Source organism: Festucalex cinctus, chromosome 21 (assembly GCF_051991245.1).
Source record: "Festucalex cinctus isolate MCC-2025b chromosome 21, RoL_Fcin_1.0, whole genome shotgun sequence".
In the NCBI taxonomy this organism is placed as follows: Eukaryota; Metazoa; Chordata; class Actinopteri; order Syngnathiformes; family Syngnathidae; genus Festucalex; species Festucalex cinctus.
Genome location: NC_135431.1, coordinates 17,923,785 through 17,946,236, shown reverse-complemented (window position 1 = coordinate 17,946,236; position 22,452 = coordinate 17,923,785). Strand labels below are relative to the sequence as shown.

General features: G+C 39.0%; 2 protein-coding genes across 6 annotated transcripts in view; both read left to right on the top strand.

Moving 5' to 3' along the window:
• Nucleotides 1-254: 254 nt before the first annotated feature.
• Nucleotides 255-15,257, top strand: wdr26b (WD repeat domain 26b). Its single transcript, XM_077510696.1, has 14 exons — nucleotides 255-1,016; nucleotides 2,903-3,002; nucleotides 3,453-3,509; nucleotides 6,303-6,439; nucleotides 6,524-6,621; nucleotides 6,704-6,860; nucleotides 8,114-8,252; nucleotides 8,652-8,792; nucleotides 10,146-10,265; nucleotides 10,330-10,475; nucleotides 10,573-10,651; nucleotides 10,731-10,860; nucleotides 11,950-12,144; nucleotides 12,306-15,257. The coding sequence occupies exons 1-14, from the start codon at nucleotides 688-690 to the stop codon at nucleotides 12,329-12,331; spliced, it is 1,854 nt and encodes a 617-aa protein (XP_077366822.1). The 5' UTR covers nucleotides 255-687; the 3' UTR covers nucleotides 12,332-15,257.
• Nucleotides 15,258-16,697: 1,440 nt separating this feature from the next.
• The window catches only part of fez2b (fasciculation and elongation protein zeta 2b), a 28,189-nt gene continuing 22,434 nt past the window's right edge, over nucleotides 16,698-22,452 (top strand). For all 5 annotated transcript variants that reach the window (XM_077510718.1, XM_077510717.1, XM_077510719.1 and 2 more), the window contains exons 1-3: nucleotides 16,698-17,113; nucleotides 21,742-21,850; nucleotides 21,968-22,084. In XM_077510718.1, the coding sequence (XP_077366844.1) occupies nucleotides 16,779-17,113; nucleotides 21,742-21,850; nucleotides 21,968-22,084 (561 nt within the window). In that variant the 5' untranslated portion in view covers nucleotides 16,698-16,778. The remainder of the gene's footprint in view (nucleotides 17,114-21,741; nucleotides 21,851-21,967; nucleotides 22,085-22,452) is intronic.

Genomic DNA, 22,452 nt, shown 5'->3' with positions numbered 1-22,452 from the left:
TGAATTAAATGCGTCACTGACTTTAATTCTTATTAATTCATTTTACATTTGTGGTTAACAAAAATATGAACGGATAGTATTATATACAATATATATACTATAATACATTCATATTTCAAATATATTATTTATATTTACATTCCAAATATAAATAACACTAGTTACATGTATGACATATTTTTTAAATCCCTGCGAAAAGCAAAGTTTCTGACACCTCCCTCGGCCCAACGTTGGTTCTACCCGGAAACTTGCGAGTGTAGGAATTTCCGGTGATGTCAGAACGCCAGGCCTCCATTAGTGCTGCAGCTGTTTGGAGAGAAACAACAACAAAAACGGGGCCGAGAGACGGAGCGGCCAACGGTGACAGTCCGCTCCGACCTCAACCGACGCGGCCTCCAATCTGGAAGTTGAGCCTCCTTTTCCCACCCGGAGCACCGCCGGCTTCTAACCACGGCCGCTCTCGGTGAGGAAACTCTGGCCTCCGCTTCCTCCTCCTCCGACTCGGACACCGGCGGAGCGTCGCCGCCCCCGCGGAAGAAGCACCGAGCCTCGGCGGCGGAGGGAGCAGGAGAGCCCGGGGCTTCAGCGGTTGTGCCAGGCCTTGCCGGAGTTGTCTTGGGATTCGGAGCCACATCGACCATCCACTTTAACCGCAGTGCCGTCGGCCTCTTGAGCAGCAGCAGCAGCATGCAGGCGAACGGAGCGGGGCAAGAATCGGCCGAGCTTTCCTGCCTCGGCGCCGCGCAGAACGGCGAGTCGTCGTCGGCAGCGGATAGTGGTGGCTGCGGTGGCGGTGGTGGGGCGCACTCCAACGGGCTGCTTCTCTCCAACGCGGACAACGGCAACGGCGTGGGCACCAGCAACGGCTCCTCGTCCACCTCCACCGCTTGCGGGACTTCTGCCGCGGCCTCTTCGGGCTCCGAGGTGGGCTCGCTGAAGAAGAAGAAGCGGTTGTCGCAGGCGGAGGAAGATGTCATCCGGCTCATAGGACAACATCTTCACGGACTGGGGCTCAAGTAAGTTGTTTACGATGATATTGTCGTGTTGTTAGGTTTGTAAAAGTGCGACATAGCAGCTGGTTGAAGTGCTGTTCGTGCGCCTTGACAGGCACAAACATGGGGGGATGGGTCCAAATGTTTCGCTGGTTCGCTCTCCTCAAAGAAGGCAAGAAGAAGGGAAGGGGGTCCATCTTGCACAATAACACTTTAGCCATTTAGCATGCTAACTAGCGCCAGTCTGCTCTCAGCTGTACACGCCAAAAGCAGCAACACTTGTCATAAAAACACCTTTGTTGTTTTATGTTTTTGTTTTTTTGTTTTTTAACACGATCTTTAGCGATTTTCCTCACTGGAGTGCATTACATCGTCTCTCGTCGGTAACGTTTTAACAATGTTCCAAAAATGAGAAGATAATTATACAATCGGACCTTTTTTTTTTTCCTTTTTTTTTTTTTTAAAGGGTTGTGGTTTTCCTCCATTTTGGCTGTCACTAGTGACAATGTCACATTTCTGAGGCAGCTCGACTGCAATGTTATTCTACCTATTAATGTCGAATTCTACCCAAAAATAGGCACAAAAGCTGAGCATTTATTACATTTCGTTACTCTCCATCTTAGGGTCCATTTACTAGTACACTCTTTGTCCTCACCTAGTAAAACAATTCACTACCCATGCCACTTTTGGCTGATTAGTAGTAAATTGCCCCCACCATTAGGCCCAACTAGCAAGATACAATTAGCCTTCTGGGCCCCACTAGTGGCACCAAAATGTTCACAAGTTTTGCCTCACTATTAACCTGTACTTGACCTTACGAGTATGCCAAAGTTGTCCTACAAATGAGGACAATGAACATACTAGTACATGGACCTTTAAACTGGATATTGGCTAAATACTTTTCTGACTTAGAAATCTACTCGAGTAGCTCACTTAAAATAGCACTAAACCTGATATTTCTTAATGTGTCACTGTGAGTGGCTCTCCAGCCTGTTCTCAAAATAGCGCACCACATTGTGATTTTCTAGGAATGGTGTACAAGTGATCACTGAAAATGTGAACACTGGCAGAGAAGTATAGAAATAAAATTGAGTTACCAGTTATCTGTTTCCTACTATTATGTGAAATGAAATCATTAATAGTATCAGTCTTCACAAAAATTAATGTCATTAATTATTCATAGTAACACACTATTATAAATAGAGGTAATTTAAGCAAATTTATTTCAGAAGTGTTTCTATAGCTGTTAGCCATTCGCATTAATCGGGACTCAAGAAGTTGCTCTAAGGTTTAAAAACGGTGCAAAATCATCATTTGGTAATTCATTGTGATTCGAACTAGAAATCCCCCACCACCCAGGAATAAAATGACTAAAATAACACATATACAATGGAACTTGTAGCCAGAAACAGGTGGTGTTCTACAAGGCTCGCAACTGAATCCACACGTTTGTGTTTCTCACACAACAATTTCTGTAATTATGACTTCACTTGTTTGTACCACAGGTGAGTGTGATAGACTACGTCACCTTCAAACTTGAGTACGATTTTGGGTTATGTCATCGCCGTAGGAACAGAACTTCATCATGACTCAACGACCGCTGCTGGCCATTGCCGTGCCATTGTAACATTTCAGCTCGAAATGCTGCATTGTAACCTTAGCATGATGTCATCACACTGAAGGCTATCCCTAACCTTCATTACCTCAGCTCAGATGCCCTGAAGTGGCAATTCGGCTACACGTGAATAGTCTGTGTTGAAATCATTACTGTGAATAATGGTGCATACATCACATTAATGGGGGAGGATAGTGTTTGTGTTGTTGTTTGTTTTGTTTTGTTTTTTTCCTCTAGACGTCTGCCTCATTTTGTGTATTCACTCCCTTTCTCCGTGCGTGTTTGGTGGCTGCAGTCAGACGGTGGACCTACTGATGCAGGAGTCGGGCTGCAGACTGGAGCACACGTCGGCCAGCAAGTTCCGCAACCATGTCATGGAGGGCGAGTGGGACAAGGTCAGTTTGCCGGTGATGACCACGTTAGTCGGAGGAGGGGCCTAAGTTGTTAGGCTAACAACATTAGGTACACCTGAATAAAGATGCCAGTACATTCATTCTGCCTTGGCTATGATCAAAGTGTCTTTTTATCAGTGTATGTGTTAAACGTATTGTTCTGTCATAAAATACAATTCTGTTTGAAAAACAGTACTGATGGTAACTGGTGATGTTAAGTGCTTCTACTTCTACTGTTTCCACCTTCCACCAGCAGATGTAAAATTGGCCTCATTCTTCTTCCTGACTCAAAATCTATAGTCGTGAAAATAAAGGTTATGTTTTTCTCCAATTAGAAATACATGTATTTACAGCGCTCGTAAAGCAGCGGTGTCATCCCCGCCCCTTGTCCACCGTGTCAGTGTGACTGTAGAAACTGCTGCGCTCAGCATTATTCCTTTTGTTTTGGTCCAGGCTGAGAATGATCTCAATGAACTGAGAGCACTGATGCATTCGCCCAACGCCATTGTGGTAAGTGGCCCTTTTCGCAAACCTGAACCGGGGATCCATGAATGTCCTCTGGTGCTTCTAGAAGGACTCACGGAAAGTTCATTTTTGTTGTTGCTTCCAGATTGTATTTCCATATACTGACATGATAATGGCTTGTCCGAATACTTTTCTCGATTGGTGAAATGTCATTTACAGGACCTAAAAAATGTCCCCCAAAAGCCTCATGCTGGCAGTTTTGTGTTAACATCACTTTTTTATTTCTTTTTTTTAACCATTTTCACTGTGGTAATGAAATATTCTGCAATTCAAACTTCAGCTCTTTAACTATATGTGACCCGCTCCGGCAAAATGGTCCTGTGTCCGCATGTCGGCAGGCTCAATCTAGAGATATGGGCGATATTAGACAGTTGGACATTTTTTGTCCATTTTGAGATTTCTCGACAAATATCCTCCTTGAGGTCTCTAGTTTCATTTCCAAGCAGCACAAAAGTCAAAATTGTAATAGAAGTATATGGAAAATAAGCAATTATTAGACAGTATGCCTCGTAACTAGGGGGCGTGTTTTTAGCCGAGCTGCTAGCTAGTACTGCGTCTTGCGCACCTTTTTAAAAACAACTCGAATTTCCTAGCCTTAGATGTAATTCACTACTGATTTATATATTGTGAGGATAACTGAATCTGCTAATGGATGGATGGGTGGATGAACATAGCAACCAAAAAAAAGTCGAAAAACACAATTCAGCACGAACGTGAACAGTCATCCTACGTAATGGAGCAGAAGCTATGTTGTCATCGGTCTGGTTACTGGCGAATTGTAATCCAAACAAACAGAGATATTCTCCAGGATCGTTTTCTTAATGAATCAATGTCTACTTTTAATTCAAATTACTACATTCCCACACTTTATAAACCATGTCGAACTCTAGAGAGCGATGCAGCCGCGATACCCCCACGAAACAGACTATACTGCTCTTTCATTCAGACCGCGTCGGGAATTAAAAGTTGTGACATGCACCAGTGCCTTGTATGCAATGTAGACTAATGTAATAATGTATCGTAAATACTAATGTAATGGTTTGATTGCTTGTCGATGTTGTCTATTTCATACGACGCCGGACACGCTGCTTCTTCGATGCGTAAAAAAAAAATAAAAATAAAAAAGTCTGCCTGCATACGTCGCAAATATCGCCATACATTTTCACTTTATGCTCTTTTAAATGGGATGACATGAACATAAAAATGAGCTATGAAATATTTAACTTCAAGATGAAAAATGGTCCTCTCAAAAGAGTCACAGTATGACACCCCGCCCCGAAATGCTCACAGGCTATATTGATTTCTAAATACTGTACAATAATTAGTGTCCCTCGTGTCTTACTTGGGGTGGGGGTGGTGGGACAAAACAAAACAATACAAAAAAAACAAACAGACATTTTCCTTTTATTCATTTTCAAAAGCAATTGAGAAATCACATCAATGTTAAGTTATCAGTAAAGCACTTTTCACAGGCCACATCAAATGACAAATAATCTTTTAATTGACACAAAATTATGAAATCAAATTTCCCACTGGAGTAATATAACCTCATTTATGCACGAAAATACCACAAGGAGCAACAATAATATAAGCAAACTTTAGCTGATGCCTTAGAAGATAAATTGTAAGCTGAAAGTGATCTTCAAAGTTGAGGCTGATTTCAACTCTTGAGAGGTCAAACTTCCAAAACGTTTAAAGGGTTCAAATCTCGGTCGATGACCTTGCCTGCTATTGGAATTGACTTTCCACTGATGTTTTAACAGTTTCTGAAAATTTCAGGTTCATATCTTTTTCCTAAGGTACTGGTTGCTATGGACATTTGAAAAATGCAAGTACCAAAAAAGCCCTTTTACTCAAAACTAGCAATTTCAACCTTCCAACATTAAAACTGCTATAGCTTTATCAATTTTTGAGCTACATCCATGTATTACATATCATTTTAAAGGGAATTAAGTGCAGAATTCAAATATAGCAATATCTCAATTTTGAGTGTTTATTTTTTTTTTCCCTTTCCACATGTGGACCTTTTTGCCAGAGCCGGTCACATATTAACTCTTTGACTCCCAGCCACTTTCACTGAGCAACCCCCTTCGCTCCCGGCTGTTTTACTGGATTTTGACTGATTTTGGAAGGCCCACAGAATATTGTGCTCTATTGCTATAAAACATGGAACATACCAAAAGAAAGATTCGAGTCTCTTCTTTCATCTGAAAAAAAGTATAATTCTATTTGTTTACGTTTTGCAGCAATTAGCATTAGCATAGAGCTAAGTTTAATCATTATTCACAAATCTTTTAAAACAGTTGGGGAAAGGAGCTTTTTGCACCATGGCCCTGGTTGATTTCTTATACTCTGCTGTCACCTGCTTGCCATTTTTGTAATTACTACCATTGATTCACCCGTTCTCTTTAGTTCAGAGGCTGCATCAAAGCCTTCTGAATGCTCTAGCACAAAAAAACAACAACATAAAAATGCATAAATACGTCTTCGGGACACTTAATATTTAAAATATAATGTATTTATACGTTTTTGGGCGCAAATTAGTTAATAACATACTCTTTATGTCAGTTGGATTGTGGCTCTGTCATGGTCACGTTTGGCCAACTGCCTCTTTATTTAGGCTACTTGATTGAATCACACAATTTGAATAGTTTCTAGTTTTCTATTAGATTACAACAGTAGAATGGGGGGAAAAAAACCAAAGAGTTGAATTAAGACTTTTCAATTGTTTTTATTTATTTTTATTTTTTTTATTTTTGTGTGTGTGTGTGTGTTTAGCGTATGAAGTTCTTGCTGCTGCAGCAGAAATATTTGGAGTACCTGGAAGACGGCAAAGTCCTGGAGGCTCTGCAGGTGCTCCGCGGGGAGCTGACACCGCTCAAGTACAACACGGACCGCATCCACGTGCTCAGCGGGTCTGCCATTCTTTAGTGCTAAATTATTATGTTATATATGTTTATAATTGCCGCCATTGTTTATTTTCTGGCGTTTTCCGGCAGGTATCTCATGTGCAGCCATGCTGAGGATCTAAGGGCCAAGGCGGAGTGGGAGGGCAAAGGCACGGCCTCCCGCTGCCGGCTGCTGGACAAACTGCAAAGTGAGGGAGACGCTTTTGTCTCGTTCCCGGGTCCCGGCCAGGCCACCAACAGCCGCTCTGGTGTTTTATCTCCCAACTGTAGCGTACCTGCCGCCGTCCGTGATGTTGCCCCCGCGGCGGCTACAGAACCTTTTGCGACAGGCGGTGGAGCTGCAGAGGGACCGCTGCCTCTATCACAACACCAAGCTGGACAGCAGCCTGGACTCGGTGTCGCTGCTCATCGATCACGTTTGCAGCAGGTCGTGGAGCGTTCTTTCTTTTAGTCTTAAATTGAGAATTGAAAACAAAAAAAAAAACTTATATTCATTAGGGATGTAATGATATCCAAACATCACAATACGATATTATCACGATAGGAAGCTCACAATACGATAATTAAAAAATTATCACGTTATTGTGGGGAGGTTGGCAATATTTAAAAAAAGGTCTCAGTATTGTAAAAAAAAAAAAAAAAAAAAAAAAAAGCTAATACCTTTTGTACATAACATTAATGCATATAACCATCTACAATGTCTAATAATATTGAGACGCTTACTTTTTAATGCACGCACACATTGAGTTCCTCCACATATTGACTCGGTTCACAGACATATTAATTACGTTCCCCTTCATCTGACAATTAGCGTACATTTTAAAACATAGAAGGGCCAAAACATCCCTAATGAAAATTAATTGCACTAAAAACTAGCCACCAGAGGGTGCTCGGACTGCACAAATGACAAATGACTGTTTTTTTTTTTTTTTTAACAGATGCGTTCCTTTTAAATATCGTGAACATGACTGACGATATTGTGGCAGTTTTAATATCATGATATTGCCCTTATTACATCCCTAACATACATTAGAGGTGTCAGGTGATTACAATTTTTAATCGTAATTATTCCCATGACTTCAATAGTTAACTCATGATTAATTGCAATTTTTATATCTGTTCTGTTTTCTTTACAGTAAAATTAATCTTAACATAAAAGTGGAAATAAAGCTAAATTAATAGAAATATGGTTGCATCTTTTAGTCATTGATACAGTAATTTCATAGTACATAAAATTAAGTTAAAATTAAAAAGATGTAATGTACTGTAAAAAGCGAGTGTGATATTAATTTGTGTTAAGGTCATATTTCTGCCCCTAGTTGGCATAATTCCATTTGTAAGACATTAGTGACAGCTCAGTGCATTTTTCTTTTCATATTAAGAGCTACAGTATCTAATCTTTAACATGAAGTACCTTGTGAATTTCTGCACATTTTTAAAATTGTAAAATACAGCTTGACCCAAGTCTCCATAAATGTATGCATTATTCTTATTAAATTTATTACTGCTAAATTTTGACATGGACATGTCTGCTGCATTGCGACTGGAATTCCCCCAGTACAGGCTTTCCAAGTAAGAGGCGAAATATATATAAATAAATAAAATGTGATTTTCTTCTGTGCTTACTTTCGCCACCTTTAGTTATTGTAATTTTTTTTCCCTGTCTTTGTTCCACCACAGGAAGCAGTTCCCATGTTACACCCAGCAGATTTTGACCGAGCACTGTAACGAAGTGTGGTTCTGCAAGTTCTCAAACGACGGCACCAAGCTGGCCACCGGCTCCAAAGACACCACCGTCATCATTTGGCAGGTGGACCCGGTGCGTATGCAAACATGCCGAATTTGATCCGTTTGGCCAACTGTATTTGATCATTTTATTATGCAGCGATCTCAAACTTTTTCGCTTGTCCTGTTCTACAAATAAGAGGCAGTTTGTGTTTCTTTCAAGTTACTTGGCACAGCCAGTTGAATTTTTCCACAAAACTGAGACATGAAACAAAGGGGAATTAAACATTGTATATGTAAACGCCAAAATGTTTAATCAAGCCATATAATGTCATTTCATGAAAGTCTGCTAGCTTAATGTGAACATATTATGTGAAAAGCTAACCGAAGCTAGCATAGATGTTAGAGGGGCGCAAATGGCAAAGCAAGGAGAGCAGAGAACACTCTATTTGGTGTACAATATTTTACTTTTTTTTGTGATGCCGTTGTGCAGGAGAGCCACCAGCTGAAGCTGCTGCGGACTCTGGAGGGTCACGCGTACGGGGTCTCCTACCTGGCCTGGAGCCCCGACGACACTTACTTGATCGCCTGCGGACCCGATGACTGCTCTGAGCTATGGCTGTGGAATGTTCAGGTAAGCAACCACGTGGCTTCGTAGTAGTGCAGTCACGAGCGAATATTTTTAGAATCGATTAATCTATCGATTATTCAATTAATTAATCAACTAATTGGATTCATTTTTGTTTTGCATTAAAGTGTATTACAAAATAATTTTTCCCTGATTACTGTTTATTAACCGGTGATTTGTGTTTATTTTGTACTTCGTGTAGTGATTTAAAAAAAAAAAAAAAAGGTAAATTGATGTTGTACTGTTACCAGTTCGAGCATGGCTTTCCAAAGTAAAAACAGCATTTTTCAGCCACTCAACTGATGCCATCATACCACAATTAAATAGGTTAGGTATTTTTTAATGATTAAATACTCTACGTGTTTTTTTTTTGTTTTTTTTGTTTTTTACATAAATAGAAATTGAAATGGAAATTATCTGTTTTTGAGCTTGGGAACGGATTAATTGCATTTACGGTACATTATTGTAAAAAATGTTTTTGAGGTTGAACAATTCGGACATTGACCACTACAGGAACGAATTGATAAAATATTCTTTAAATGAATTAATGATTAAATAAAAAATGAATAATTAAATATTCAAAAAAATGTCAGTCCAAATTTTGAAATTGTCAGAAAAACAGCGATGAAAAGTAGATGAAAAAGGTTTTTTTTTTTTTTTTTTTTTTTTTTTTTTTTTTAAATATCTAAAATGTCCAAAAGGGGCAAGGAAATGCAGAAAATTACCATAAAATGTCCATGAAATTGTCAAAAATGTCAGAAAATTCAATAAAGGCACAAAAGAAAATGTTTAAAAAGTAACCAGAAAATGTCCCAGAACAAATGTTGATGTCCTGAAAATGACCATAAAATGTACACAAAAAATGTAGAAAAAAAGTGATAGCAAAAAATAGCCATAAAATGTCCCAGGAAGAAAATAGGCCAAAAATTACCCTATGTCCAGAAGGTTGACAGGCAGAAAAGTCTTTAAAAATAAATAAATAAATAAATAAATAAAAAATGAAGGAAGAAAAATTTAAATAAAAAAAAAAAAAAAAAAAAAAAAAGGAAGACGACAGGTCAATGTTGGATGCTGCATTTTTCCTGTTCTGCTCTGGGCCCTCAGTATATTTGACTAACACAATCTCACTATTTCGTTCATCACAATTGTCAAATAGTTTGCGGCGCCAGACAGATTTCTGTTTATTTATTTGGCCTAAAATGGCTCTTTTGACAGTAAAGGTTGCTGACCCCTCTTCTCTTCTCTTCTCTCTCTCTTCTCTTCTTGACCCCTCCCCTGCACTTACTTATTATTTTTCCCGTCTCCCCTCCCCACTGTTTGCACACTTCCTTCTGCCCGCCATTGCCACCTTTTGACCAGACGGGGGAGCTGCGCACCAAGATGTCGCAATCCCACGAGGACAGTTTGACCAGCGTGGCCTGGAACCCGGACGGCAAACGCTTCGTTACGGGGGGCCAGAGGGGCCAGTTTTATCAATGCGTACGTATGGCGTCACGTCATGGTCGCGTTTACATCGTTCATAATTTGCCACGTGCGTCCTCAGGATCTGGACGGCAACCTGTTGGACTCGTGGGAGGGCGTGAGAGTGCAGTGCCTGTGGTGCCTGAGCGACGGCCGGACAGTGCTGGCCTCTGATACCCACCAACGTATTCGGGGTTACAATTTTGAGGACCTCGCTGACAGAAACATGTACGCGTAAAGCAAGAGGCTTCAGTCAACTTTATTGATAAATATGTTGTGAACACAATAGCTCATGTGCTGTGATTTGGTTTGTTTGCCCCGGCAGAGTTCAGGAGGACCATCCTATCATGTCTTTTACTGTTTCCAAGAACGGAAGATTAGCTGTGTTAAATGTAGCAACTCAGGTGAGTGGACGCCCTTGTTTCGGACTGTCGACGTGTTCGCGTGTCCAGTAATCGACGGTGCATTTTCCCTTTCCCAAAGGGAGTGCACTTGTGGGACCTACAGGACCAAGTGCTGGTCAGGAAATACCAAGGTGTCACCCAGGGCTTCTACACCATCCACTCCTGCTTCGGAGGACACAATGAAGACTTCATTGCCAGCGGCAGCGAAGGTGCAGCACCTCCACATTTGTTTTGGTGATATCACCCTAGAATGGAAAGAAAAAAATGACTGTACCCCATTTTTTTAAGCACCATTAACTAAAATAAAAATAATTAGATAAACATTTAAATAATTGAATACATTCCAATTAAATAATAGATGACCATAATTTATTTTGTTTTTGCACGTTTGGTCCTACAATAAGTATGAAAATGCCTTGTGGGGTAAACTGTAGTACCCATTCTCTCCTCAGGGTGGTGCTGTTGCTTCCCAACCAGATGGGGGGAAAAAAAACCTTGTATATTTTGTAATTCATTGAAGTAAAAATAAATATTTATTTGTAGAGATCTGACCAATTTTCAAATTAATCGACAATTATTTTAATAATCACTTAGTCATTGTTTGAAATTATTTAGTCTAAATCAAAAAAGACATTTGCTCTCATTTGCTTTTACTTTCAAAAACAAAAAAATTCACAATTTTCTGCCACGTTACCAACCAAGCCATTAACTAAATTATAATAAGTTTATGGAAAAACAATGGTAAGTTTTATCTGTTATTATTTATTTGTCTTGGGGCTGCTCGAAGAAACTATTAATCACGATTAATTTGGTGGTAATTGAAATCATGACCTTTTTTTTTTTTTTTTGCGTAAAACAAGAAAATGTTAACATATAAAAAATATTAAGACAAATTTCGCTGAAACACTAATTATGCAAGTTTTTGTTTTTTGTTTTTTTGTACCAAACAAGATGTTTATTTTATTTATTTTTTAATAGAAAAAATGTTTAAATATATACATTTAAACAACTCAAAATTAGGAATAATCTTTTTTTTCTGTTTACGATTATGCTAGCTTTGTAATTCATCCATCCATCCGTTTTCTTAACCGCTTATTCCTCACAAGGGTCGTGGGGTGGGGGGGTGCTGGAGCCTATCCCAGCTGGCTTCGGGCAGTAGGCGGGGTACACTCTGAACTGGTTGCCAGACAATTACAAAGCTTTGTAATTGTGGAATGTAATAATTGTAATTAAATTTCGATAAATTGCACAGCCCTTGTTTGTTTACTCATTCATGCATTGTAATTGCTTGTCACCAGACCACAAAGTGTACATTTGGCACCGGCGGGGGGAGCTTCCCATCGCGGAGCTGACGGGTCACACGCGCACCGTCAACTGCGTGAGCTGGAACCCGACCATCCCTGGCCTCATGGCGTCCGCCTCGGACGACGGCACGGTGCGCATCTGGGGGCCCGCGCCCTTCCTCGACTCACAAGAGGCGGACGCGCTCAACGGTACTGACAACGAGGGAAAGGGGGCGAATGTGCTTTTAACATCAGGGATGAATCAAAATGTCCATTTTCGATCGTGCTTGTCCTCAAGCATGTCAGTTTTGTCATTTGACAGTTAAAGCCCCATTTTAAAAATGCTGATACGTGCTGTTCTGTCTCCCCAGAGAACTGCAGTAACATGGACAGTTGATGGACACTTCTCTCTCGAGAACCCACCAGTCCTCCGACGTAAAAATCCAATCTCCACACGCACCCAAACTGTTCGCCGAGGCAAAAAATCAATAAATAAAAGTGCAAGCCACCAAGACAAAAATTGAGAGACTGACACCGGGATGCAGAAATGTCTCAACAGACCTTGATGATGGATAATTTGGTGTCCTCATCTTAAAAAAAAAAAAAAAAAAAAAAAAAAAAAAACTCCCCTCCACAGTCTAGCGAGGACGCGGACACCACCAACGACTGAGCAGCAGACCCCGTAACCGCCCTCCCACCCACTTCCACATCCGTTTTCAAGAGCCCCCCCCCATAGTCCAGCTGTTGTCAGTGGACGCCGTGTGTCCATTCGTCCCTCGCCTCCATTGGAAAGAAAGGTGGAGGGACAACTTTTCTGTAACTTACACTACTACTACTACTCACAAAAAGCTCTCGATATTGGCTTTTGGGTGAAATTGCACTCGCAACCTGAAATGTGTTACAACCTTTACTGGTAAACTTGATTTGAAACTTCTCACAACTTATGTTGTGAATATTGTTGTTCAGCTACTTGTTGTCGAACAGCAAAAAGTCAAATTAAGATAAGATATACTTTGAGTGCTCCGCGTTTTTCCAATTTGTGTGCTGTGCTTGGCTGATTTTTTTATTTATTTTTTTAAATCGCTTCACTTTAAACTCCTTCCGATAAGATGGCCGCAAATGTCACAACTTCCAGCAGCCATCAATTCGCTTTGCTTTCCTTGCAGTGTAAGGATAGTATCAATTGGTGGCGCTACTGCACCATCCAACTGCTTTGCCAATCAAGCCCTCAGAAGAAGAACATGGAAGGACAATCCATTAAGTACAGTGTTTTTTTGTTTGTTTTTTGTTTGGTTTTTTTGGATCACTTATTTATTTTATTTTTTTTGCCCCCTTTTGTAAGTTATGTACAGTACAGTACTGCTGAGTGTAGTTTTTCTTCGGAAAAATGATTAAAAAAAATATATACTTTTTTTTTTTTTTTTTTTTTTTTTTTTTTTTTTTTTGGGGAGGGGTAGGAGGTAGGAAAGGGTTACAGACCGCCGCATATTTGTGATATGCCATTATTTGCAGGAACCCCCCCCCCCACACACCCCCAAATAGCAGGTGTCCTGTGTATTTTTATGAAATACAGTACTATTGAGCACAACTTTTCTAACAAAAAAAACGTGTTCCATGTTTTATAGGGGCAGGAACAGATTACTTGAGTTTCTGTTGATTTAAAAGGGGAAAGATGATTTGATGTGAGTGTTATCAGATCCAAGCGTGCTCACTAAAATGAACGTAATATATTGCGAGGCACGTTTTAGTTTGTTTTGAAATTTCACCCAAATGTTCAACATCCTGAACTTTTTGCATGTAATTGCATTATCTTCCCAATACAACACAAAAACATTTATGGAGAATTTTTCTTACTTTCATTTTTTAAACAACAGCTGTCTTTTTTTTTTTTTTTTTCTCCTTGATTGAGACTCATGGAGATTTCAAAAAACTAGCAAGCATGGTCCTCCATAAACTCCCGCACTCCCTGCCCACCGCGTTCCCTCCTTTTTCGTGACATTTGCTGCTGCTGTTGCTGCTGCACAATTGCATCTGCCTAAACATGGAGGATGCTGCATATCAGTATGCGTGTGTGTGCGCGTGTACAGAGGATGGCCTTGATTTTTGGGGACAAACTGTGACCTCACGCCAAAAAAAAATAAGTGCGAGTGTGTATGGAAAGCAGTTTGAGTGTATATTTCATATCTTCGCTATCCAGCTTAACTGTCATCCTCACACTAGTAGCCTCCGAGACCCTACTAGTAAGCACCAAAATGTCCACTGGTAGTTTTGTCTCACGAGTAAAAATGTTGTACAATAGTAGAAAAGGTTTCCATAAAACTGTTCTAGCGTTTGATATCCAACTTGAGGCCCATGTACTTGGATGCACTTTGTCTTCATTAGTGCAATGATTGGCGCGCGAGTCGAACGGCTGTTCAACTAGTATGCCTTCCAGAATTTGATATCCATCTTAACGGCCGTATGCTAGTACTGTTGTGTGAAATTCTTACTAGTGATGATGGGGTGAATGTACTAGTACATCCATCTTAAAAGTGGACATCAAGGATGTGGTATAAATTCTCAAATTGCTTTCTGTGTATGCGTGTTTGATTGTGTTCAGTTCACACCAGCAAAAAGATTTTGCTCCTTCCGAGCCTTCTTAATCCCACAGTCAAAATTGTCAAAGATGATTTAAACAGGACAAAAAAAAACCCCGAACTTATCCAAAGCCTTCTGGACCTCGATCTGTGGAACAAAACAATAATACTTGAGAGCCATTTATTTTATTTTTTGTTTTGTTAATCTGGGATTTATTATTTACACGAACACCATGTGGCATAGCAAAATGCACAGCAGTTCGAAGAAAGGCAAAGAAGTAATTTAACCGGAAGTCAACAATTGTACTGACTGGGAAGAACAACTTGCCGTTTGTAAAACATGCACACAAACTGCCTTTCTGTTGGTAGTCGCGCACACACACAGAAAGTTCCCCTTTTTGTCATTAATTTACTGTAAAGTCAGAGTGGTTGTCACAGCTATTTAATTTGATTGAAATCCCCCCATAGCTGATTTTATTTTAATTTTAATTTTTCAAAAATTGGCCCAAACAAACGCCCTCCTTCCTGCCAGTCGTTTCCAGTGGTCAGCATTCATTCAGAAGTTTTCTTCCTCTGTCAGGGTTTGTGATGACGCTTTTGCCATAGACTGGGATACAGTACAAAGAAAAGGTTTCAAAAACAGTGCTTTTCTGTCATTTTTATTGAATATTTTGTTATTTTATTATTTTTTTCTTCCACATATTATATCTCCCCCCTTGTATGATCATATTAAAGTATAACCAGACATTTGGACTCTTTCTTTTTATTTTCTGTTTTTTATTTTATCTGATTTATTTTTTATTTAATTTTTTTTTAATTATTAAATTGTGTTTTCTCACTAACCTGAAATATGCACAGTAACACCACTTTGGAAGCGTGTTACCCGAAAATCCCATCAGGTTAAAACTAGCCACCGCTCGCCTTTAAAAAAAAATAAAAAATGATGCGCGCGTGTGTGGTTGACTGACGTCTCTGTGTGCCATTGTCCATGCTCCGTATTTGTCAAAGCCAAATCACTTGAAAAGGGATGTTTCCCAGGGGGTTCTGGTCGCTTTGATACCCCGTCTGCATCTCATCCCAAGTGCTGGACAGCAGAATGGATTCCAAAATGGGACGCGTGTAAGCATTTATTTCGTATCCTTTTGTTCTAGTACGGGGTATAAACTTAAGGGCTTACCGGAACATCTTTTAAGTTCCTTGAGCATGGGGTAGGATGTGTGTGTAAGAGAGTGGGTGCGTCCACGTGGTATTTGCAGATGTGATTGTACTGTTTTGTATTATGTAGGAAAAAGTGTCATGTATGCATATTTTCAATAAAGTATTCAGGATTTTGGAAAACAAAAAAGGTGACCCTAATGCGGATTTGATGGGTTGGGAATTGCCCAACTGTTTTTTTTTTTTTTTTTTGTTTGTTTTTTTGACGTGTCGAAATAAGAAACTGTGAAATCAAGGCAAAAATAACATTTGTCTCAAACTCATGCGCACAAGCACCACAAAAAAATACACACGTCTCAAAAAGAGAAAATATGTAATATTAATCATGTTGGGAGTAAATCTTACGTTTGTGCGCTTTATATAGTACAATAGTGTTTGTTTTTCTTTTGAATAAACGATTTTTTTCTTTTTTTTTCTTTTCAAGGAGGGTTGCTCAATGCATTACTTGTGTTTCCATTACGTTAATTTCAATTGTGAAAGATAATTTAAGATGAGTGTTTTGAGATGCGAGCGATGTCATATGGAGCGAATCTCAGAACAGATGTCAGGTTAGGTGAAATCGTTTTCCTTTTTTTTCTATTGGGTGCTTGAATATTGTAATTTTCCCTGAATAAAAATGTAGCTTTTTGTGACAATGTATAAATCAGCCCCAAATTTCAGTGAAAATCTCCTGAGTACTTTTTTGAGTGAAGTTGGACGTGGTTTTATTGAGTGCTCGAATACTGCCATTTTCCCTTAAGCAAAATACAGTTATTCGTTGCATTGTATAAATCAGCCCCAAATTTCACTTTTTTTTTCTCTGACACAAAACACACAGAATATCGGTGAATATCGGCTGTGTCTTTGAGTTCGGCAAAACATTGATCGTCGTGCCCCAGTTTCATGCTTGCCCAAAAGAGGGAGGAGCTTCTGCTTTCCAATGACGTCACTCCGTCCGGGCTCCCTCCCCCAGCCCTCCACCCCCACCCTCACAAGGCTCATACATCCCAGCCGCTCCAAGCAGAAAACAACGCACCGTTCCCGGTGTTAGCTCAGGAGCACCGCTCGGCAGACATGGCGGCGGCTCCGTTAGCTTACTTTGACGAGGACTGGCAGGACTTCAACGAATTCAAGGAGTCTCCCTCGCAACTGGACCAGCTCAACTCCAATGTGGCGGTCACCGACGACGGTGGCCCGGCGAGCACCGCGGCCGCGGCAGCTGGCCTGGAAGATCTGTCCGACCTGGACAACAGTTTCTCGGGGGAGATCTGCAGCTTCCAGTCCATGGAAGACCTCGTCCACGACTTCGACGAAAAGCTGACCGTGTGCTTCCGCAATTACAACACCACCACGGAGCACATAGCACCCATTAAACCCATCTCAGAGGAGAATTACCTGAAAGACGACGAGTGAGTGGCACATTTATGGCGTTTTTGACACATTTGAATTGTTTTTAAAGGGCTCGTTAGCCTCATTAGCTTCACCGGGGCTAGTGGAGAGTAGCTTATCTTCAATCAGAGTACTGCAAACACTGCCCCCACTAATCGTTAAGATAACATACAGTAGTTCTTTCTTGGAACAATTAACTTTGTTGTAGTTGTTTTTTAAGCTTATAATTATGAGCATTATGTGCATTATGAGTGTGGTCGGTGTGTGACAAATGCCACGTTACCCAGAGGGAAAAAGTACCCCACAGTAAAATCACAAATACAAATAAATACATACATACATAATAAATAAAAGACTGGTAAAAGTACAGATTCAGGTACTTTTATTTAGGTGAATTAAAAACATTTCAGTAATTAATTGATTTACATAGATCTCGCAAAAGACAACTTCAATGGTTAAATTGCCATTTCCCTGTAAAAAAAAAAGTGAACCTTTTAAAACCAGTGAAAATATTCAAATTTCTGTTAAACTTAATAATGCAAAGCAAGATTTGAAGGTGTCATCTTTTTGTTAAATAAGAGAGTCAAACATTCATAACTAATTTAATCACAGAAACAGACAACATATGACAATGATGTTTATTATTTTGAAGTTTGATTACAAAGTTGAATACGCAACATGCATGGAAAAAATAGAGCCGAACAAACATGTAACATGTTCCCCTTAAATTGTTAAGATAAACAATAGTCATTTGTAGTTGATAAAATTCATGAAATTAATGTTGGAATTGATGGAAATTTTTGAATCATCATGTCGACTTGTATAAAACATCATCAGCATCTCCCCAGCAGAATGTCCAAAAATGTGTGTGCAGATTGATTAATTTACATCTAATTTAGCAGAATCTGATAAAAATTTGCAATTTAGATTGATAATACTACGGATTTGAAAGAATCTTCTGTTTTTCACGGTCGCTTGTTGTTAACTGTAAATTGCCCCCCCCCCCCCAAAAAAAAAAAACTGCCCGTGCTAGAGGAACTAGGAAAATGTGTTCATCGTCAATGTTGATGGCAAAAGCACACATACCTACACTTTGTACTAAAGTAGAAGTAATGACTTGGGTTTAAAAAAAATAAAAAATACTCGTTGGCTGGAGACCAGTCAGTCCAGGGTGTCGTGGTGTTCTCCGCCTTTGCCCAAAGTTGGCTGGGATATGCAAACCATTAAAGAACATGTAGTGTAGAAGATGGATGGATAAATGTGTGTTTTCACTTTCTTTGTTGCCTTAGCTCGTTGAAATGGCGTAATTGTGCGTCACATGCCAACATGCAAATAAAGGTCATTCCTATCCCACGTCCGGCTCAGGCTCCTCAGAGGCACACTTGTTGGCTTTTCTCTCCTTCAAACTGCTCTACTGTGACAATGGCAGATTTAATCGCGAATGTTGCAAGACGTCAGCCAAAAAAGGGAAGTCGCCATATTTTCTCAAATTGAAGCAGTAGCCATGTAACTAATAATTTGTATCTAAGTAGGACCGTTCCATAGTTTGCTCATCTACACAATAGTGAAATTATATGAGGTATTTATATCATGTACTGGTGGTGCTCCACAAGATTCTATACTAGGTCCACAGACTTTTACATTCTATTCTAAATGTCACAACTATTTGTATGTATATGTATGTATATATATTTAATATATGTATATATATATTTTTAATATATGTATATATATATTTTTAATATATGTATATATATATTTTTAATATATGTATATATATATATATTTATTGATTATTTTATATTTATTCATTATGTATTTATATAATGTATCATAATATATCATGTATTTATTACCTGAGCGATATATCGATAATCGTGGTATTGTCATATCGTGAGATAATCGTTATCGTGAGTCTTGTCTCGCATACCGTATTGTATCGTGAGGTAGCCAGAGGTTCCCACCCCTAGTATTATCCATTCTGAGTATTTTAGCTCAGCTACGTAGTGCTGTTTCACCATTTCAAACAGGAATGGCAGATTTGGAGGTAAATGGCAAATGCAGTGCCCAAATTTGAGCCGACTCACACTATTTTTACAGCTTCAATGTTAAATCCAAAAAGCAACTTTGGGTTAATTCATGGATTGAATAGCAATTGGAGACTAAGGAAAAGGGAGTGGAATAATTGGACAGCAGCCCTGAAGTAACCCAGAGAGTCTTTTTCCGCACGAATGCACTTTGGCAGGAGGGACGTGCTCGGCCGCTTAACGAGTTCACCGACAAGCTAAGACCAACCAACGAGGTTAATAAGGGAAATGTGTGTACAGAAGACAAGGAATAGCTGCATGAATATTTTACGGGACCAAATACTGCTGCCTTGCAATATAGAGCATGTAAAATGTATTTAAATGTGATGACAGCGGAACTAATTGTGTGTGTTTTGGCAAGCGCCCGTGGCTCAAGGCACCACAAAATAAGCCTTTGCCCTACATAGAACGCCACCATCACCCTCCATGCTGCGTACAACACCTCGGGGAGAAACGTGGACGTTACGTAAACAAGCGCTGTGTTTTAGCGAGCAAGAAAGCAAATGATGAAGCGTACACTCGCAGCATCCTTTCATGGATGTCAGCGCAATGACTTACAGAATTTCACACAAATTAACTGGAATAAATTCATTTGTGTGTGTGAGGTTGAAATATAACATGTTCTTAGAGTTGTTGGAGGTGGAAGCAAATATGTAAAAATATTTCTTGATATAGGAATTTATTTGGCTATGGAGTATGGAAGAATGTTACATTCTGAAAAACATCACTTTTAATTTTAATAGGAATTGTTTGAGAGTGCATCTTTGTCTGCTGTGGGTGCACGCAGGTCACGGTGAGCAGGTGAAACGAAGGGGATAAGAGACCGCTTTAGAGTGCCTTGTTGTCACAATGTGGAAAAGCCCCGGGACGAGCCAATGGGAGCTTCTGCCCTCATTTTGGGTGATTCTTAAGTGTTTTCATAATGGTGGGCAAATCGGATCTTTTCTTTCTCAGATTGTCTTTCTGAAAATGTTTTGCTTCCACCACCATCTGCTCAGCCGCAATTTGTCATCTGTCAAATGTGCCGCAGATTATTTGGAATGAGGCCGCTCTGAGTTTGAGACCACTTGCCGTTTTCTCCTCGGATGCCAGATGGCTCCGGCCGAGTTGCATACTTCTCGTATCAGACTTGTGAATGTCTCTTAAACATTTGAATTTTAGTATAAAGAGAATCACTTTACAAGATATTTTTGTACAGTACTTTTTTTTTTTTTTTTTTAATTCAACAATTATTGTAGATTTAATTATTTTATTTTTTATATTGAAATAGCCTATTTTAATACATTGAACATTTCCCAATATTAACACATTTAAACTATACATTACAGTATTGTATTATATTTCAATTTTGTTTTCTTTTTTTTTCTTTTTTTTACATTTTTAGTTTGCTATGTAATTATGTAAATTATATATATTTTTTTGTTTGTACTTTGTATTCTAAATTTTAGTCGAATTGTAATGTTTTTTATTTTTTATTTTATGTGAATTAAGTGATGCAGTCTTTGTTTTATTTTTTTATGTACTTTATCGGTACCATGTAATCCAGTGGTGTCCAAACTACGGCCCGGAGGCCATTTGCGGCCCGCCGTCCATTTTTCACTGGCCCCCAACATATGCTAAAAATAGCATTTGACTCAGTTCAAATAAAATAAACAAAACAAAAATGTTTGTAGATGGTCAAAGTGAGAAGGGAGGGTATCGAAAAACAGTTGCCATTAAAGGTTATTTTAGTTAACTAAAAGTAATGAAAAAACTAAAACTAAAATAAAAAAAAACAATAATATTACCGAAATAAAATCAAAACGAAAATGCTTTTTAAAACATGAAAACTAACTGAAACTACATTTTATGTTTACAAAACTAACTAAAACTAATTATAATTATAGCAAACGTCCTTCATTTTAGTCTTTGGTAATTAATTTAATACATGAGCCTTTGGGTATGATTTTTAAATGTGATTTTTAGTAGATTTATTTTGATATAAACCGGAATAATGACGTTTGAAAGTATGTCACACAGAAGTGACGTCATCTAGCAGCAGCCAATAGAAAAGCACCTTCAGATGACGTTGCTCCCAAGATGTTTTTTAAATACTGCGCACAAGTAATACACATTTAAAAAAAATAAATAAAAAATACTACTACTGAAACTAACAAACTAAACTAAAACTAATCAGTTTAGTTCTTTAAAAAAATAATAAAAACTAACAGAATCATCCTGAAAACTAATAACTATAAAATGAAAAATTCCCAAACTATAATAACCCTACTGCCATATTACAAATAAATTGGTTTATATACTGTAGCATTTTTCTAAATATGCAAAAGCACAAATAAATTATTTGTACAATTTTTAGGACAAAACACAATTTCTCTTCATAACATGATGTGGCCCTTGCGTACTTCTGATTTTCTGTAGGTTGCCCTCAAATGAAAAAGTTTGGACACCCCTAATATAGCTTAACCTTGTCAGAAAGAAACATTCGGTGTCTGAAATTTCTTGTACCCGATGAACGTTGTGAAGGTGCTGGTGCAACTGACCTTGTGTTTTTGTCTGTCCAGGGTGTGGAACACGCTGACGGACAACTACGGCAACGTGATGCCGGTGGACTGGAAGACGTCGCACACGCGATCTCTCCACTTGCCCACCCTCAACCTCAACGAACGGCAGGTAGTGTAAGACGGATTGTTTTAGTGCGAGCGTTTGTTAAACAAGAAATTACAAGAGGACTTTGACTGGGTTTCTGTGAGCCATGTTGTTAAGCGGTTGTTCCTCCTTCATGGGCAGAAGCTTGACAACCAGTCGTTGGATCTGTCGGACGACGAGGAGCTGAGGGAGCAGATGGACATGCACTCTATCATCGTCTCCTGCATCAGCGACGAGCCGCTCTTCACCGCCGAACAGGTAATATTTCAAGCTACCAAAAAAATAAAAAATACACAATGCTCAATAACAGGCAATGTTTTAGTCTCCTGTTCAAAATTCACACGATTTGAGGAGCCATTTGGATTGCTTTAAAAAAGTGAATTTAAAAAAAAATGTACATTTTTAAAATGATCTATTTTAGTGTTTGTTTGTTTTTTTGTTTTTTTATCTTTTCAATGATTTATTTTACATTTTTTTTCTTTATTCTATAGTTGATTTATTTTATTAATTCTGAAATTGGCTTGTAATGTCAATTTTATCACTTAAAAAAATCATATATACTAGGGGTGTGAATTGCCTCGTACCTGACGATTCGATCCGTATCACGATTCATAGGTCACGATTCG

Excerpts from the sequence above, each read along its gene's own strand:
- wdr26b (XM_077510696.1), top strand. The coding sequence starts at position 688 with ATGCAGGCGAACGGAGCGGGGCAAGAATCGGCCGAGCTTTCCTGCCTC. Across the intron at positions 10,476-10,572 it reads GACCTCGCTGACAGAAACAT|AGTTCAGGAGGACCATCCTA; the intron begins GTACGCGTAAAG and ends TTGCCCCGGCAG. Across the intron at positions 10,652-10,730 it reads TGTTAAATGTAGCAACTCAG|GGAGTGCACTTGTGGGACCT; the intron begins GTGAGTGGACGC and ends CCTTTCCCAAAG.